Raw genomic sequence first — 19,594 nt, 5'->3', positions numbered from 1 at the left:
TCCATATTATCTGACATAAATCAGATTGATGAATGTCCTTCTAAATGAAAGATCCTCGCAGAAAAATATTGAAGGAGTAAATGCTGTCAGATCCTGAAGTCCAAAGGAAGAAATCACTACGGTTAAATGAAGCACTAAAAGCTTAGAAATTCTACCATAAACTTAAGGTACCAATCCAAAGCTGCCACTAGCTATAATGAGGTCAAAGAAAAGACGTTTATGAACAGAATAAGAAAGGATCTAAGTACACTCTGTTTTCTTTCAGAGAAAGAAAGAAAAAATATCCCTACCTCTAAGGGATAAGCTTGAGAGTCATCAACTAATTCAGGAACCAGCAGCCAAAGCCTGGGTCAGCTTGTCCCCAGGCATCATGTTCAGTCCCTTCAGGACAAGAAGCAGTTGGCTCTTGGCATACTGATAGTCACTAACACAGTCCTGAGTACACAAGGGAATTAGGCCAAGCTTCCAAGTATCTGAAGAAGAACATATTTCCTTGAGCTTTCTCTTATTCATAATAACCCTTTCTAGTTAACATCTGTACACAGAATGGCTTTTAGGGATAGGGATGATGGACTTGGGAATCAGAAAGACCTGAGTTCAAAGCCTGCCCCAGCGAATTACAAGGAAGAACAGCCAAATCACTTAATCATTTTGTGGCTCGATTTTTTTCAACTATAAAATAGAGGGAGTAGATTTGATTGCTTCTAAATATTGCCTTTTCCAGTTCTAAATTTATGATCCTATGTTTTCAGACTCATTGCCCTCCTCTAATTAGGCTGGTCTTATTACTGAGATCATCTCTACTGCTATGTCTTTGGCTCATTTTGTTCAACCATATCTACTTGTGTACCAAGGTTTAGATGACAATTTCTATGAAGCATTCTATTTCACCTCCGTTCTGAAAATCCTGTAACAATAACCCTAATGTGTACTTTACTTAATTATATAATCTTTGTTATTTGCTGTTTCTAGTAGAAATATTTATCTCTATTAACTCCTTAATTGAACTAGATTATTACTGAGATACCTAATAACAAGAAGAGTTGATTATTTTCCCTCCTGTCTTTCACAGCATCTTGGCACAATGGTATAGTCACTTACACAAAGATGGGTTTGGAGTCAATATAACCTAAGTTAAAATCCAAGCCTCAGAATCTTACTAGCTGGGTGACACTGATCAAGTCACTTAAACATAGTACCTACCTTCCAAGGTGGTTGAGAAGATCAAATGAGGTTAGAATCATCATTATTAAGAGTGTTCAGTAAATGCTGCTGATTGGCTGATTTAAAAGCAATGTTCTATGCTCTGAGAAGCTTTCATGCCAAAGTCTACCATAAGAGGTTGCAATGATTTCAAAGACAAGGTATGAAGTGGGGGGAGCTACCCAATTTTCTGTTCTTCTGAGCACTATTTCTTTTACTAACTAGTCCCTGTTTAGCACTTAACAAATCTAAAAAATCTCTGGGAACAGCATGCGAGCAAATATTTCTCCCGTGTAAACATTAGGCACTCCAAATTTTCTGGCATGATAACTATTCTTCATATTCTCAAATCTGAAATAAATTGAGGTTGGGATCTATTGGTGAAGCCTAAATACCTTCATTCTCACAAATTATATTGAGTTGTCTCCAGTGACAAGACAGGGGCAAAAAAGGGAGAATCTGATCAGATGACAAACATTTAAGTAAGTATCTTTGCCAGATGCTGTAGTAAATGCAAGGTAGTTATGGATAGCACTGACATTTGGGAAGAGTCAGAAAGTCTTTGTATAGGAAAGGGGTGCTTTAGCTGCATCCTGAGAGTTCCATGGAGTAGAGAAGAGACAGTGTACCCCACACATGGGGAAGAGCATGTGCCAAAACCTAAAGCCAGAAGATGGAATGAAGAAGAAAAAAAAAAGAGAAGGCCAATTTGGCTGAATCTTAAGAGTGTGAAAGAGGAATTATGTATAAAGAGGTTAAAAAGGTATGATCAATCAGGCTGTGAATTAGTCAATCATAATCAATAAGACCTACTATGTGTCTGACTCTGGTTAAGCTCAAGGAATACAAAAAGAGGCAAAAGAGAGCTGCTATCATCAAGGACCTTACAGTTCATCAGGGAGACAACAAGCAAACAAATACGTACAAATAAATTATATGCAAGATAAATAGAAAACAATTAACAGAGGTAAACTATTGGAATTAAGAGAAGCTGAAGAAGATTTCCTGTAGAAGATAGGATTTTAAAGCAAGTCAAGAAGATGGATGATTGGAGTAGAGAAGGAACAGATTTCCAGACATGGAGGACAGATAGAGAAAATGCCCTCAGCTGAAAAAATAGAGTGGCTTGTTTATGGAATATCCAGAAGGTCAGTATCACTGGACTGAAAACTGTGCGTCAGGAAATATCAGGAAAGATAGGAAGAGACTAGGTTAAGATGATCTTTGACTGTCAAACAGAGAATTCTGTATTTGCTCCTGGAGGCTTCATAAAGCAAAGGAATTAAGATTTTATGTCAGAGATAATGGGGACCTAAAGAAGATTTTTGAGAAAGGAGGGCTGTACCAAGATTTTTATTTAAGGAAAATCTCTCTGGTAGTTGTGGGAAAGATGGATTGGAATGATGGACTGGAAAGAAAGACTAAGGCCTTGGTAATAATCTAGATGAAAGATTAGAAGGGTATCATATTAAGGTGGTGACTTTGTGCAGAGAGAGAGAGAAGGGACTGGATGTGAAAGACACTGTAGAGGTAAAAACAGCAAGATCTGCAAATAGACTGGATATGTGGGATGTGGGAGCATGGGTAGGATAGTGCTAAGGTTATGAACTTGAAGGGATATAAAGAATGATGTAGTTTTCAAAAGAAACAGAAAAATCTGGAGAAGGTTAGGATCTATTTTGGACTATTGAGTATGAGCTATCTCTGAATCATCAGGTTTGAAATAACAACTAGGCAGTTCAGGATTGAAGACCAAAACAGGAAGTGAATTGGGCTCCTAATACATATCTGAATCATCTACATAATAATAATTAAATCTATAGGCGCCAATGAGGTCACTGAGAGAGAATACAGAGGGAGAAGAGGGCCTAGGAGAGTTTTTTCTTTTTCTTTTTTTTATTTTTTAGTTGCTTTTTTTTTTTTGCAAGGCAAATGGGGTTAAGTGGCTTGCCCAAGGCCACACAGCTAGGTAATTATTAAGTGTCTGAGGCAGGATTTGAACTCAGGTACTCCTGACTCCAGGGCCAGTGCTCTATCCACTGCGCCACCTAGCTGCCCCTATTTTTCTTAAACAATGGGTCCCTCCAAATTCATACAGTCTACAAGTATACAAAACTGTGTAATGATCAACTGTGATGGACTTGTCTAGCCAGAAATTTTGTGATCATGGATGATTGTGGTTTTGTTTTTATTTCACAAGGCAATGGGGTTAAGTGACTTGCCCAAGGTCACCCAGCTAGGCAATCCTTGAGTGCCTGAAGTCAAATTTGAACTCAGGTCCTCTGGACTACAGGGCCGAGGCTCTATCTACTGCGCCTAGCTGCCCCAATCAAGGACAATTGTAAAAGACTCATAATGGAGCATGCCAGAGAAAAAATTAAAGAATCTGAATGCAGACCAAAGCATACTATTTTCACTTTTTTTTCTTTTTCTTTTTTAAAGGTTTTTTTGGTAAGGCAATGGGGTTAAGTAGCTTGTCCAAGGCCACACAGCTAGGTAATTAAGTGTCTGAGGCCGGATTTGAACTCAGGTACTCCTGACTCCAGGGCCAGTGCTCTATCCACTGTGCCACCTAGCCACCCCTATTTTCACTTTTTAAAACTTGTTTTATACTTCTTTTTCTTTCTCATGCTTTTTCCCCTTTAGTTCAGATTTTTCTTTCACAACAAGACTAATATGGAAATATGTTAAACATGATTGTACATGCCCTGATCTAAAAGCTGATCTGCTTGGAACCTTTGACTTGTATTTCCTTAGAAGTGGTGGCCTCCCACTCCCAGAGGTTCATTATGTTAAAATGTTCACTCTAAATACTTGATGAAATAAAATGGGATCATAGCATGATATCTGTTATTACTGTTATTACTACCATTATCATGATGATCATCTCAATGACGTTCAGAATTCCTGATTCAAGGGAACTGTCTTAGCATCCCAGGAGCTGGGATTATAGGTATGTACCATCATAATCAGATTTCAGTCTTAGGAATTGGAAAGTCTTAGGAGGCACAATATGGATAATGGCCTAATAATGGAGAAGGATATTGTTTCTTACCATCCTCAATGTCGTATGCATAACAAGACAGGCGCAGGGTAGTAGCGCAGTATTCACACTTAAAACAGCTTCGGTGGAAGAACTTCCCTTCAGCACTCAGCCTCTCCATCACATAGACTCGCTTATGGCAGAAATAGCAAATATCACTTCCCCCTATATTCTGAGGGAATTCTTTCTTCAATGAGCCCTATTGGAAGCAGGAGGGGAAGAAGAGGAGGGAAAAAATAGGTCAGAGTTATTGGCTTTCAGGGTTTCTTGCATCCCAGACAGGGATATCAGCAGGTGTATATTGTTCTCTGTACCACTAAACAATCCTGACCAATGAAGCCACAATGAGAAAATGGGGCAATTAAATGACTAAAGGATCATTCATTAGGAATATTGACTCCCCAAAGCTGAGGGACATCTCTTCCAACACACTTCACTTTACTATGGAAACATTCATTCATGTTCACTGCACCAACAGACAATATCTAGCATGTGAGAGATGGATCAAAAAATATCAAATTACTTAGGAGGGCAGTCATAGAGAGATGTCACTCATTTTCTGATGAACACTCCCATATGGGTATTTTTCACTTCACATTTATTTAACAGAGTTCAAAGTATCCTTAAATTTAAAAAAGTAATTCACACCACTCTTTGGAAGCCTATAGAATCATAAATATATAAGGAAAATTAGCAAGTTCACTTTACCATAGCTTTATGTTATGTCTAAACACACAGTACCCTTGGAACATCTCTTACCAGTTCCTTCTTGTCTAGAAGGGTTTTGGGTTGTTCCTTCCTTTGAAGCTGATTGGCTATCTGCTCAGCCAATGAGCTCACTCCGCCTGTGTACATCTTTATATACTTCTATTGGTTGGAGGACATAAAATAACCAGGAAATTAAGGAAAATGAGAAAAAAAATTAAGAAGATAGGAAATGAGTTTTTAAAAGATATAAAATGAGAAAAAGGTGCAGCAGACAAATCATGCCAGCATAGTGCCTAAAAGCAGGATAACTAGTGGCAAGAAGGGATTGGGTATCAGTGACAACATAAAGGCTAACTTTAGCACAATTATCAAAAAAAAGCATCAATTAACTACATTAAAACCCATTACTTGCTCCTTAAAGAGAATTTCAGCACTTGGCAAAGAGATGTACAAGAAGGCACAAAGTGATAAAAGTGGAAATCTAATAACAAAGAGAACTATATACAGAGGTCAAGAGGATTTTGCCCCACTCAGACTGGCTCCACATTTGGAGAGTTTCTTCTATATCTAGAATACATCACTCCTTTCAAGGTTCCTTAAAACCTCTTCCTACACATAGGAAGTAAATGACAATCTCCAATTATACCCATGGTGATTTAATATTATCAATTGAAGCCTGAAGGAAGTTTACAGGTTATTTAATCAAACCCCTCTCACTTTATAAATGAGGAATATAAAGTCCAAATAAGTGATTTGCCCAAGATGACATAGAGACTGAGTGGCAATGTCAGAAATAGAATGAGAATTCAAGTCTCTTGCTTCACAGGCCAATTTTTTAAAAACCATATCATGTTCCCTTTTCCTTCATAGCAGCAGTCTCAGCTCTATTTGAACCTGCAAACATTCCCAGTTTTTATCTGGAAGAAACACTCATAGATGATTTCTATTTATATTCACTGAAAAATCAGGAATAGTCCATCCACAAAAACATTCCTTTTGATCAAGGTACCATGGATAAATACTCCCTGACTGGAATGGATATTCTGATTAGATGCTATAGCAGATAAAACTATTTAGTCAATTAATTTAATTTGTGTCTTGGGAAAATGGAGATACTTCTGGTATATGACTAAAGTGTGAAAGAGTACTGAAATATTATTTTGGACAAAAATAATGGAATAATGTAGAAAGCTTCATATTTTAACACAAAACTTTTCAGTTTCTACCTCTTAGAAGCTGGTTGGAGAGCTGCATGGATTATACAATCTCAGTTCTGAATGCGTGTTTTGTTTCATATTATGAATGTAGGTTGCTGAATATATTCAGTCTTCTAATTTCTCTTTGTTCATTTCAACCTTCCAGGTGGATTAACTGCCTAGATCCTGACATATAATATTACTGCTATGCTTCATGTAAAAGCAAAGAGCTCCATTCAGTTGTGTATCAGCCAAATGCTGGAGGTCTTACTTGAAAAGCCACTCAGAAGCAATTTTTGAAGGGTAAGGAGTGTGTCATTTGATATGAGAACCTGAGTGAAAGTGCTTATTCTTGGGAAGAACTATCTTTAAAAATATGAAAGAGTATAACAAGATATAGATAAGAAAGTAATTATCAAAAAAAAAGGAAGAAGTATTTATCCATGATTTAGTTAGGATTGGGGAAATCACTGCAATCTTGTCTTAACAAGAGCAATATTTCAAAGGACTGATGCCATTACCCCACTAATGACTTCTATATCTTCACAGCATTATTCCTATAAGAAGTAATGAAAAATGGGTGGCTAATCTCCTGACCTCCTACTTTTCACTAGCTATCTCTCCTGTTTGGAATGCTCTGCTTCCTCATCTTTACCTTTTGGTTTCCCTAACTTTTTTCAAGATTAAGTTCAAATCTTACCTTCCACAGCGTTCCCTCTCATATGCTCCCATTCCTGGTGCAATCACTCAGAAAGTACCTCCCCTTTACTTTCTACTTATGTATCTATCATCTATGTACACACATACATAAGTACATACAAATATAAACATATAATTATGTACACATATATGTGTGATATATAATCTGTAAATTTATGTATGCTATTTGTACAGATTTGTTTATATATACACAATCTGTATTTATAAAATATGTATATATCTTATACATATAATTGTTTGAATTTATTTCTCCCTCATTAAACTGTGAGCTACTTGGTGGAAAAAAAAAAGACTACCAAATCCAAAGTTTTCCAAATTAGAGAAAATGGAGAAATTTAAGCCTAGAAGGGCCAAAGAAAAGATAAGAGGTGACAAAGTAGTGTAATAATAAAAACAGAGGTAATAGATAATTATTTCATCTTTCATTCCATAGTAGACAAGATCAAGCATAGACTAGAAACTGAAAACAATGGATGAGGAAATTAAGCAAGCTTTGATCAAAGATTTCGGTCCTTCCAGGTTTGGCCACAGCACTAATATCCTGACCAGCAGCCTCTTCAAATGATTATGGTTCAGGACTGTACTTGCTTTTCAGCTGGATTCATTTCAATAGCAGCAATGTGTTAATAATAGCAACTATTTCTGGGAAAGTGATAGAAAGTCAAATTGTATTTGCCAATTTTCTTCTCTTTGCTGTTATGAAGCTGTTAAAACTTAGTAATATTAAAGATTACACACAGAGAGTCTTAAATAAGAAACAGTAAACAAATAAACAAAAAAGGACCTAATTTAATGTTAATCATCTCATAACTAGATGAATTCTACTATGGGAAATGGCAGGACTGATTTCTTGTGGTCTGAAATCAGATACAACCAAACACAAACAATCATAAACACACATACCCATATACACACCATTCACTATGCTTCAAATTCCATTACAATAAACATTACCACATAGATTTCTCTTTAAGAAAAAATTGCCTAGTCGTTCAGTTGATCACAGCTTGTTTCTTTCATTCATGTGCATAACATGCATGGACACGCACATGCGCACAAACACTATCTCACTATCTCTCTCTTTCTCTCTCTCTCTCTCTCTCTCTCTCTCACACACACACACACTCTCTTAAAAAAAGAGATAAACCAGAGCCAAAGATTCTGTCAACTCCCTAGGAACAGAAACTTCTTGTGACTGACTGCATTAGTTGGTGTGAGGTGAGCAGGGGTCAGACATCCAACTGTGGTTTTGCCAAAACCCAGGCATGCTACCTGTCGGAGAGAGTCAGAGGAGGGTGAAGCGGGGCGGTTGGAGGAACGGAGGCTAAGAGAAAGCTCCCATTGCTCAACAAAAAATCGTCGAGAAGGTTCAGTTTCTTGCTAAAAAAAAATAAAATATGGAGAAAAAAATCAAAGGAACTGTTAAAAATCAAAATTCAAGCCTATTTATGAGACAAGAATTTGTCTGTTAAATCCCTTAGCCTCAGAATAATGTTTAAATCACAGAAAAGCAGGAGAGGAACATCCTTGGTTTCTGGAAATCAGGATGAACTCAAACTACTTCAGGCTACTACTACTGCTGCTACTACTGCTACTACTACTACTACTACTACTACTCTTGAATCTAGCCAGTAAGCCACCTAAAAATATATATAAAATACCCTTAGTACCAATAATCTCACTGCTCTGAAGGAAGGCTCTCTATTCTTGAGTAAATCCTGATGACAATATCAACAAGCAGTCCTCTAAGCCCTTAACTTAATCTTTTGTGAAGAAGTTCCAAGGTCTACTTCAGTCTTCTTTTGGAGGGCTTTGATGGCTAGAAGTTTGTACCTATATTGTGCTTAAAACTGCCTTTCTGTAATTTCATTCACTGCTTCTAGATCTGTCCTCAGAGGCCAAGCAGAAAAGTGAAATTACAGTTCTATGTAATAGCCCTTCATATACTTGAAAGTATCTATCATTCTAAATGAGAAGTCATTAGGTCCTTCATCAGATGGAGATGGAGGTCCTTCATCAATCTGATTACTCTCCGCAGGACATTCTCTAGTTTATCCTTCCTAGAAAGTGGAACCTAGAATTAAATATAATCCTCCAGATGTAATCATTTTCCCTTATGGCTGATGTACACCAAGAAAGTGACACACAGAAGATAAGAAAATCAGATGTAAAGGGAAAAGGTAGCCTACAACACAGACACCTCCCCACAAACCTAATGTTTCTGCACTAGCCAGACTTGGGTTAAGTCCCTGAGCAAAGAGGGCCTCTCCCACTGCCTTTACAAAGAGCACAAGTAAAGGAACTTAACCAAATGAAAAGAAGGAAGTTATCTCCTTCTCTGAAACAAGCCAACACCTGCTACTATTTTTCCCCCTCTTTTATGCTAATCCTCAGAGGAGTATCAGATCCATTAATCATGCTTGCCAAGAACCAGCAGAAGGTTGTAGGAAAAAACCAGGTTAAAAAAAATAACATCGACTCCTTTATTTATAATACAAAATATACACAAATTATAGAAAGATCCAATCAAAGAGTTTCTTATTTTAATAAACCTGGAACTTTTCAGGCCCTTGCAATTCCTTGAAAAGTTACTGATTATTAGAGGTCCAAGACTTGTGGGTGGATTTAAAACACTACAGTCTCCTAAAAGAAGTGGGAGGCAACATATCACATAATTTCTGCTAGCGCAGCTCCAAGGAGATAGATCCCCATCTCTATCTTCATTAACAGACAAATGGATGAGTACAACACTGGGTGGCAGTTACCTACAGTTTGACTGGTTTTTGTTCCAGAACAACTGAGCTCATTCCCTGAGTTCAATATTCAGGATGGCTTCAACTAGAAATCCACCAGAAAAGAATTGGTGAGATCACTTAGGAAGTGGTAGTACAAGAAGTAAAGAAAGAAATTAACAGGAAAACAAATATAAGGCTCCCCCAGGAGGTAGAACAGACAAAGATGTTATTCGGGAAGGGAAAGGAGATGTGAGGGGAAGTAAGGTCATAAGCAAGATAATGAACAGGGCTTAAAGGGTCACTGAAAATGAGATCCCTCCAAAATGACTGGATTACAGCTCAGTACATAAATGGAGCTAAAAATTAATCTTTTCCAAAAAGAAATGAAAAATGCATTCAATTCATTATCTTCTGAGGCAAAACTCCAAGACATGTCTTTTCCCCACCCTTAACCTTTTTACCTCTAAATTCTAAATTCACTAACTTCAAATTCACTAACCAAAAAAACCTCAGCCTTCCCTCATTTATAGGGCACTACCATCTCAATGAAGTTAGCTTCCTTTTTGAAGGACTGGATTGATATTTAAATAGAAAAGTTAATTTTATAAAGGAAATGATAAAAAAAAAAAAGGTTGACCTAAGAGAACTACAGCCTGCAGGCTATAAAGAAACAGGATAATGACCTTGAATCTTCATTTTATCCTGGATCATCAATTCCATCAGCTGCTATCCATAATAGATTCTAGCTTTTTTTTTTCTCCTCCTCTACATTGGAAGCAGAGGCTGAAGCAAAGAGGGTAAGGCATGAGACTGGTTTGCTTCCATAGACATTTGAATATAAATAAACTACCAGTCCTAAATGTATTCTTTTCTTTCTTTTTTTTTGTTTTTTTCAAGGTAATGGGGTTAAGTGACTTGCCCAAGGTCACATACCTAGGTAATTATTAAATGTCTCAGGCCGTATTTGAACTCAGGTCCCCCTGACTCCAAAGCCAGTGCTCAATTTGCTGCTCCACTGAGCTGCCCCCCCAAATGTATTTTAATATTATAAACAAAGCAAAGAGTGAACAGAAAGACTTTGTACATAAAGTCAATGAAAAGCGATCATTCTTTACATCCTTTGTATACTCTTAGACTGAATGGTAATTTCTGCTAATGTAAAATTAAGTTTTTATATTCACTATGTCGATTAAATATTTCATTAGTTAAATTATCCAATAACAAGGTTCTTATTTTGAATCCTGATTTTTCCAAAAAATCTGTCTCTAATGTTCCTTCTCTTAATATTGAAATTCGGACTTCTCCATACCTCTTTCTGTCACCAAACCCAAAATATTATAGCTATCAAAAAGACAGAAAAAAAATGACATTTGCTTGAGAAATGTCTCTCGAATGTTCACCTATGGAATTAACTATTTGTGTCACTTAAAGAGAATGAGAGATATGACCATAAGAGAAGATAGTTAGCAGAACTATATCATTAGCATAGACTCTGAATGCTGTGCTGGGAGCATGGTCTGTGCTGAATCATCCTCATTAACAAACTCCAATGAAATCTGTTTTTTGTTTGAAAAGCAAGAGTGCAAAAAGCAACCAAGAGGACAATCTTCCAACCACTGTGCCTTCCCATCATTTAGCACCCCATGTGTGGGTAGTATACCCTCTCAGCACCCCATGCGATGGGTTCATGCTTTTTACCCTTTCAGAGTGGGGACTCTGCTTGCCACGGTTCTCAGCATCAAGATCCCTGTACATCTGTAGGCAACAAAGTGTAAACTTAAGCACCAGCCAAAAACTTAATTTGGGTGAGAAATGAGACTAGAACAAATTCACTATTCCCTCTTCCCATGCCTCCCCTCTCCCCCAAAACCTTAAATCCCATCTGTACTAAATCCCACACACAATAATAAATCTGTGTTTGTAGTCAAGGTGTCCAACTTTAGGTCAGGTAGGTAAATGAACCTATAGTTAGTACAAAGGTGGAACAAACTCATATCTTTCACACAGTGGCAGGAGAACAAAGCAAAACAGAAGGGTTAACAAAAAAGGAAGGTTAGAAAGGTGAAGTTTTCCAAACCAGATATTAGAAAGTGAGTTTGAAACTGGCTAGAATAAATGACCACTACAAACAGTTTGAGGAAATTCTAGGATGGGGAGACATCCCCACCCTAGAAGAACACAGGGTCAAAACTTTAAGCAATTCAAAGAACAGATGGAGATAGGGAAGAAATTCATTTTTAGTAATTTTATCACTGAAGGAGTGGGTAGTAAACTTTAAAGAGAAATTTATATGGCCCAGTTTAATTAAGGAAGCAACTGACACAGATTTGGGGTGGAGGTGGGGAATAATTTTCTATGACTAAAGTGCTTCAGAAGACTGAGCATCTGAAATTATGTAGGGGCTGAAGAAATGATTCAAAGTTGTCACTCTATGGACTGCTGTGGTACATAGTGGGATGTCAAAGGGAGAACACAAATATATTCACTAGATCTTTTAAAGCTTCAATTCTTGATCCTAAATAGACCAAGTCAAATTCAAATGGCATAATTAAATAATGCCTTGCTAAGTGTCCCGAATTTTATTTAATAAATTTGAAGGAGGTATTCTTAGTTTAAAATTATCTTAGAGAAGATCAATATAAATATCTCATGTACAATCTCATAGACTTTGAGCCTCCTGATAGACTCAAAAATTTTTAAACCACATATCCTTTAAACAAGCCATCTTAGATGAGAAAACTCCCTATGGAATCATTGTATTTTGCTTCAGAAATCAGACAAAATTCTAAAGGTGTTACTCTTGAAGGCCAGAAAAATTTCATCTTAAATACACTTTTTTATTTTTTTTATTTTTTTTGCAAGGCAAATGGGGTTAAGTGGCTTGCCCAAGGCCACACAGCTAGATAATTATTAAGTGTCTGAGACCGGATTTGAACCCAGGTACTCCTGACTCCAGGGCCGGGGCTTTATCCACTACGCCACCTAGCTGCCCCAAATACACTTTTTAAAAAAGCAGCTCTGAGAAATATTGCTTTTGGTACAATTGTTACTATTCTCATTATTCTAAATTCATTATACAATTCCCTGAAATGGTCTCACAATGCCTCCCCTGAGCTAGATAAATGTAGAAAGTGGATAAATGGATAAATAAGGAGGTAGATGGATTTATGGGTTTTCATGAGCTCAGCAAGAGTAGATGCTCTGAAGCTTTGGAAATGTCCATCTAACTTTATTTCACTGAAGAGACAGAATATAAAGAAATGGCAACTCTGACCTGAGTTATATGCAGGTTATGCTCCACCTAATGTTAATTAGTTTGGTGAAAATATAACTTTGGCCCAATGTCGTTATAGGAACAGTTAATAAAAGAAACAGTAGAATTTAGGGTCTCCTGGTTTCACAATTATGTTTCACAACTTGATTTAGCTATAATATATAAGATATTAATGAAAAATATTGCCCAACTTCATCATGGGACATGAAAATTATGTAAAATGAATCAATTTCTTTGCTTGTGACTCTGTGCTCTAGTTTGGTGACATTCTTCACCTTTAAATTCATTTGTGAAATAATATGAATTTTGAGTGAAAAAGTCATTCAGGGTCTGAATAATCAGGAATCACTAATTTTGAGCAATGAAGATAAGACATTTGGATTTTGTCAAGTTGTCAATAATAGGAGGGACCACTGATTTAGTCATTAGTCTAGCCACCTGCACAGCTGATTAAGATAAGAAAAAGGGAAGAGAGGGCATGCAGAAAGAATCACCTGTTGACTGCAATATAACCGAGAAGAAGGTAGAATGGAGGGAGAAGAAAGGGTAATCACTTTTTTCGGGCAAGTCCGAGAACACACCTTTCGTCGTCGCTTTTAAATTAACAGGACACACAAAGAGGAAAAAAACCACATTGACACTGATTGGAAAATACAGGCTGGCTTTGGGCAGCCTCTGCCATATCACCCCCCACCCTCCCCAAGAAGGGTTCCTTCCTCTGCCCTTTCTACATAGGTAAGAAATCATGGCACAGTCAAGAAGAGAAACTGGCTTTTCATCTTCAATTTCCCCCTCTTTTCCCCATCAGATCTACATTTCTAAAAGGGCCAGCTCACATAGGCTACCCAATATGGAGAAAATTTCAGTCACAATATACTATGCATTCAAAATGGTACAAAAATAAGAAAGGTAGTAATGTTAACAATGAATTTCAAACCCCCAAATTATACATAATAAATTCATAAAACTTCAAATGCAATCCAATTTTTTTGTTCTTTCAATGTAGAAAAGTTCATGGTTACTGATAATTGTTATGTTAAAAAAAAAAACAAATATAAGAATAAAACAAAAGTCCCTGTGCTAATCAAGCAAGGTACTTTCTAAATCACTTGATATGGTGACTTCTTGGCCATTTCAGAATCAGGCCATCTGCACTCTAGTCATCATCATTCTCATCCTCTTCCCACTGGAACTCAGAATTCTGCTCCTAGAACTGTTTTGAGATCTGAAAGTGAGCTTTTGCCCTTATCCTGGAATTAGGCTTCCTGATTATTTCCAAACCAAGCATGACCCCACCCTTTTCTAATTTCCCTTTATGTGTTGCCTTCTTTCCAAACTAGAATATGAGCTCCTTGAGGGCAAAGATTTTCTCATTCCCCAGCTCTTAGTATGGCATCTGGTATTATTAAAAGTATTTTATTTACATCCTGGCTTTGCCCCTTTCAAGCTGTGTTACCCTTGCCAAGTCACTTAATCCCTCTGATTCAAATTTTCTTCATTCATCAAGTAGGAATGACAACATTCACAATACTCAATGACAGCCAACCGGAAGGTAAAAGAATAACATATTGTGTAGGTTTATAAGGGTTTTTGTAGGTATTACCTCACTTGAAATGAACTAGGATGTTTAAAGCAAAACACTGTATTATTTATTTGTAGGCATAAGAAAAATATTAGAAGATGGGATGATAGGGTAAAGAATAAGAGTGTGACTATTGGTTATTAATCACCATGACTTAGATTGGAAATTCTTAACCAGGGGTCCCTTGAACCTTAAAAAAATTAACTATATCTCAATATAATATACTATATGTTCATATACTATATTATATATTTAGTTTATTTCTTTGTAATTCTATGTATTTTACGCATCTGAGACATCCAGGGGTCCCTTGAACCTTAAAAAAATTAACTATATCTCAATATAATATACTATATGTTCATATACTATATTATATATTCAGTTTATTTCTTTGTAATTCTATGTATTTTACGCATCTGAGACATTATTTCTACAAGGGTTCATAAGCTTACCAGACTACCAGAAGGTCCACAACACAAAAAAAAGATTAAGAACTAATTAATACATGAATGACAATCAGTAGCAAAGCAGAGACTCAGAAACCATCTGTGATACCATCTTGCCATTTGGCTCTTTCCTCAGTAGCTCTTTTTACATATTCACAGAGTTCTGGGATTTCTGCCAAAGGACTACAATGAAGAAGGCGGATGTAAAAACAAATCACGTTTCACCCAACTGAACACCTTGGATATCCTGTCTAAGGCTTCTTTCCCCTATTCCCTCTCCTTTTTAGTCATTTCCTGCAAGAAGTCTTGACTGGTTTCAAGATGGTTGCTGCTTCCTCTTTGTATTACATTTCTAGTGACCTTCTGAGGAGCTGGGTTTGTGTGTGTGTGTGTGTGTGTGTGTGTGTGTGTGTGTGTGTGTGTGTGTATGTCAGACTTTTTGATACTGATAATGATTGTGTGGGGTGCTGCCATGGAGCATCTGATTCCAGTGGAGAGAACAGTCTGGTACAAGTACCAGAAAAAACATCCACATCACATATAGAGTATGTCTAAAGAAGATATTTCCAAGGTAAAGATGAAAAAGGATGTAGAGAGGAAGAGCCACAATGTCTAAACATGAAGACCATTCATTTCTCCCTTTTGCCTGGCCCAAAGAGAAATTGCTCCTTTGGGTAACTTAGTGGTGCTTTCTAACCCTGTCATCTGAGCTACCTGGAAAGAGAAGACTACACCATAAGTCATGTAAGTCATCTGCTTTCCGGCCCACATCTATAGTGGGACATGAAAGCTCCTCTAGTATATAGAGCACTATTACTCTATTTATTACACTATTACTCTACTTTTTCAGAATTTTCAGAAGATAATTCTAGATCAAGTCTCAAGATACCATCCTCTGCTTTTCTTCTGGAAAAAAAAAAGCTATGTAAATTTTAGTTAATGAACATGTCCCATCTAAATGCAAGAAAGGAGCAGTCTTCTCATGAATATTTCTTTGCACCATGTAATATCTTTTCTCAAAGAAATCTGCTGCATAGGAGAAAATGCCAGATCAAGTAAGTTTTTCTTTCACCTAAATTCTTGCCAAGGGTTCAGGAACTGTTTTTAAAAAAAGCATTGTTTTTTCCCCATCTTATTTGAAGATGAAATTTGCAGAAGTCCTCTTTGCATGCATCTTTGCCCTATTTATTCCCTTAGTATGTTTATTCATTTTTTTAGTCCATGCTGTTTTTCCTAAAATGTGCTTCCAACTCAGTGTGGACTGAAACTAAAAGTATGCCAAGCCATCAAGATGGTCCCCATATGACTTTCTCTGCTGAGTACCCTGCATAGGGCCAAAAACAAATGCACCTCACAAATGCTGCATTGCAGCTGATAAGATGGCTGCATGCAGGCTGATAAGAATGACAAAAATAGCTCGAAGCTCGAGCTTTTGGACAACTCCTGTTCTATGGGCAACTCCCTAACTTATCAACTTCCTAGCTGATGATAATAATAATAATAATGGTAATAATGATAATGATGACAATAGATTGTAAGCTCCTTAAAGACAGAACTTCCTGGGCGGCTAGGTGGCACAGTGAATAGAGCACCGGCCTTGGAGTCAGGAGTACCTGGGTTCAAATCCGACCTCAGACACTTAATTACCTAGCCGTGTGGTCTTGGACAAGCCACTTAAACACATTGCCTTGAAAAAAAAAAGACAGAACTTCCCTCTTTCTGTCTCCTTGCAACATAATATAGTACCGTGGTACATAGTAAAATAGATAATAATATTTATTGATTAATTCATAATGATAATAATGGCTAATATTTCTATAGTACTTTATGATTTGAAAAACAATTTGACAATGTGATTTCATTTCATCCTCTCAGAAATTCTAGTTTGACAGATGATGAAACAGACAATCAGAGGGGAAGTCATTTGCCAAGCAGATAAGCATCTATATTGGATTTGAATTCAGGTCTTCATGACCCCAGGTTCAATCCTCTATTTACTAGCTACCTAGCTATTTGAACAAAAGAATTTTGATTATTCTTATTTTTTTCTTATTTAGTTATTCATATTGCCCAGAGGTCTGTCTGAAACTGACCCAAGCAGATGGTATTTACAGTAGTTTCCTTTTTCCACCAACACAAAAATCATTATTTAGAGTACCTCCAAACACAGTAATATCCTAATTTCCAAGGCCTTTTAACAAAAGGCATGTAAAAAGCTTGGGATTTGAAATAGTCTGGTCTCCCTTTTTAACATACTTCTCACTTTTGTCCCTTAAAAGCATTTCTCTTCAAAACTGGAATCTGACAAGACAGATCACAAGCAGAATGCTTCAAAAGTACTTGAGAGACTTCTCTAAACTTCGATCGTCACTAAAACATCAACTATCCTCTCAATCACAATCTTACTCCAAGATTGTTCTTTAGTCAATGATTTGTTTTTAATAGGGCATAAGAAGAATCAAAAAGCTAGGAAGATGGATTAGGAAGGAAGTTCTGTTCTAAAATTGATTGAAGCCATATTCTCACTTGTAAATTTTACTAAAGAAACTATTGTTGGTTCACTATAGAGTTAAGGGGCTTAGTATAAAACAACTTTTGGGACCATTTTGCAGTCTAATGGAGCTAATGAGGGCATAATCAACACATATTTAATTATGGTAAAGGAAAAAGTCAAGTAGAAAAGCAACCAGACCCCACCTGTGATTTTCTGCTTCTTATACATACATACATACATACATATATATATATGTATATATGTTTATTTATTTAAATACACATCCTCCTCCTCCTCCCTACCCACAAGTTTCTTGTACTGTATTGCTTAGCAATGGCATTTCTCCAAGAGTAGAAGCCTAACCCTGCTCAGCTTTCACAATCCTTCCCAGGAGAAGATTCAAATTTATGAACAGAACACTAGGAACATGCCCAGGGAATAGCTGTTAGAATTTTTTAAAACTGCAAAATAATTTTCTTGGTATTAACTTGTACACAATTCTCATGGTCTGAAATGAAAGACCATGTTGTCACTATCTCCAGGGCTTAAAAATTTAGCATTTTCCCTTGCATAACTCTCCTTGTAACCAGATTTTAAAATGAAAAGTATCTACTTAAATGTGATAAAAATCTAAAGACCAAAAGTTATTTTATCTACCAAGTATATATTCAAGTATACATTTATAACCCCCTGGCAGTCCACAACTCTTTAAAATGGTTTATCATAAGGAAATATACAAGTAGTAAAATGAGATAAATTAGCATGATGTATTATATTCCTATTCTAATCTGGCAAGTAACTATTTACAAGGTTACTGTAAACCTAATAGTTATCCAAAAGGAAGCACAAACTAAAAGATTTTAGGCTTCACCACAGAGGAAGAAGATAAAGGTGGGGAGAACCTAGAGTACAAACATCCTGGTCACTACATAATTCCTTTACCTGTTTCCATTGAGGTATCGGAGCAGGATGGCCCTGCTCAGGCTGTCTGCAGGATGGATGGCTGATACGCTCTTGGATTGGCTGTCACATATAAATCAAGAATGGATGGGGAGTCAGGACAAAGAAATAAAATAAGAAGCAGGGCAATTTAAAGGAAGCTGATGACCAGCGGCGGGGGGGGGGGAGGGGGGGATGGGACATGGTATCAAACACATTTATGATATAAAAAAATTATTGGTAAAAATGATTCTTAGTAAGAATGGATTACCCAAGTAAGTCCCAAATATAACTATGAAAAACAAATCAATGTAAAATTGATAATTTGTAAAAAACAAATCAAGAATAAAGTAGTAAAAACAAATCAATGTAAAAACAGGAAAATGGGAGTATATATAATTTTGACTTTTACTTTCCCAGGTAATTTTACTTTCTCTTGCTTGGTCTCATTTCCATTTAGAAAACCAAACTACCCACCCAGAATGAGAAACATAGCTAAAATGCAGCTTTTCTCTTAATATCAAATCAGAAAAAGAAGGTTGGTTAGGCTGCTGAAAAAAAAATAGTCAATCCTGCTCCTTATAGGCTAGAAACTATAGGGCTACTTGGAATAGTGAGAAGAGACAAAAGATACCTTCTGAAAAGAAACATAAAGAAAAAAACCAGGAAGATACCATCCTAGGCTGCCAGATCATTTTGGGAAAGGAAAGGAATTCCTCTTAAGATTCTATAATTCCTCTTAAGATTCTCTCTCTGAGAGAAGGGAACGTGGGGAGGAATACAGGGGAAAGTTTAGGTGACATAAAAACAAAAGTAAAAAATTTATTTAAAAAAATGGATTCTAAAAAACTACCCCCCCCAAATCCCTGTGAAGATAGAAGAGAGGAGTAATATCTGATAAAGATCTCTCTTTTTTTAAGTCAAAACTTTTTCAAGTCTTTTCACAGACTCTTGAGATAGGAATTGTCTTGCTGATTAAATTATGAGACATTTTCTTGGTGTGATAGGAAACAAATGATTTTGATTCAGCAAGTTTCAAGGTTGTATTGTACAGTGGAAAGAAAAATGGGTTTGTATTAAGAACTGGGACCAAATCCTAAAATGTATGACATTATGGCCAAGATCTAGAATACCATGAATTTGAGAAGGTTGGGTTCTTAGAAGGGATTGGGACATTTAGAGGGAAAACTAATGTAGTCCAACTCAAGTCGCTTTCTGAATTCTACCTATTTTGACTTTAGGAGTGGGCAATGG

The 19,594-nt window shown here is 36.6% G+C and overlaps 1 protein-coding gene and 1 long non-coding RNA gene across 10 annotated transcripts in view; one reads left to right on the top strand and one right to left on the bottom strand.

The window, feature by feature from the left end:
• Nucleotides 1-19,594, bottom strand: part of MICAL3 (microtubule associated monooxygenase, calponin and LIM domain containing 3) — a 347,386-nt gene that overhangs the window by 112,290 nt on the left and 215,502 nt on the right. For all 9 annotated transcript variants that reach the window (XM_074194932.1, XM_074194935.1, XM_074194933.1 and 6 more), the window contains 6 exons: nt 18,344-18,424; nt 13,374-13,472; nt 11,304-11,360; nt 8,143-8,250; nt 5,006-5,113; nt 4,259-4,445 (listed from right to left, as the gene is read on the bottom strand). In XM_074194932.1, coding sequence (XP_074051033.1) covers nt 4,259-4,445; nt 5,006-5,113; nt 8,143-8,250; nt 11,304-11,360; nt 13,374-13,472; nt 18,344-18,424 — 640 coding nt within the window. The remainder of the gene's footprint in view (nt 1-4,258; nt 4,446-5,005; nt 5,114-8,142; nt 8,251-11,303; nt 11,361-13,373; nt 13,473-18,343; nt 18,425-19,594) is intronic.
• On the top strand, nt 1,297-18,514 carry LOC141493496 (uncharacterized). The gene is made up of 4 exons (XR_012470230.1): nt 1,297-1,364; nt 6,317-6,453; nt 15,758-15,962; nt 17,187-18,514. It is a non-coding gene; the product is annotated as an uncharacterized LOC141493496 (long non-coding RNA).

This window comes from Macrotis lagotis, chromosome 7, assembly GCF_037893015.1.
Source record: "Macrotis lagotis isolate mMagLag1 chromosome 7, bilby.v1.9.chrom.fasta, whole genome shotgun sequence".
Lineage (NCBI taxonomy): Eukaryota > Metazoa > Chordata > Mammalia > Peramelemorphia > Peramelidae > Macrotis > Macrotis lagotis.
Note: the sequence above shows the minus strand (reverse complement) of the source record. Positions and strands in the feature narration are given on the sequence as shown.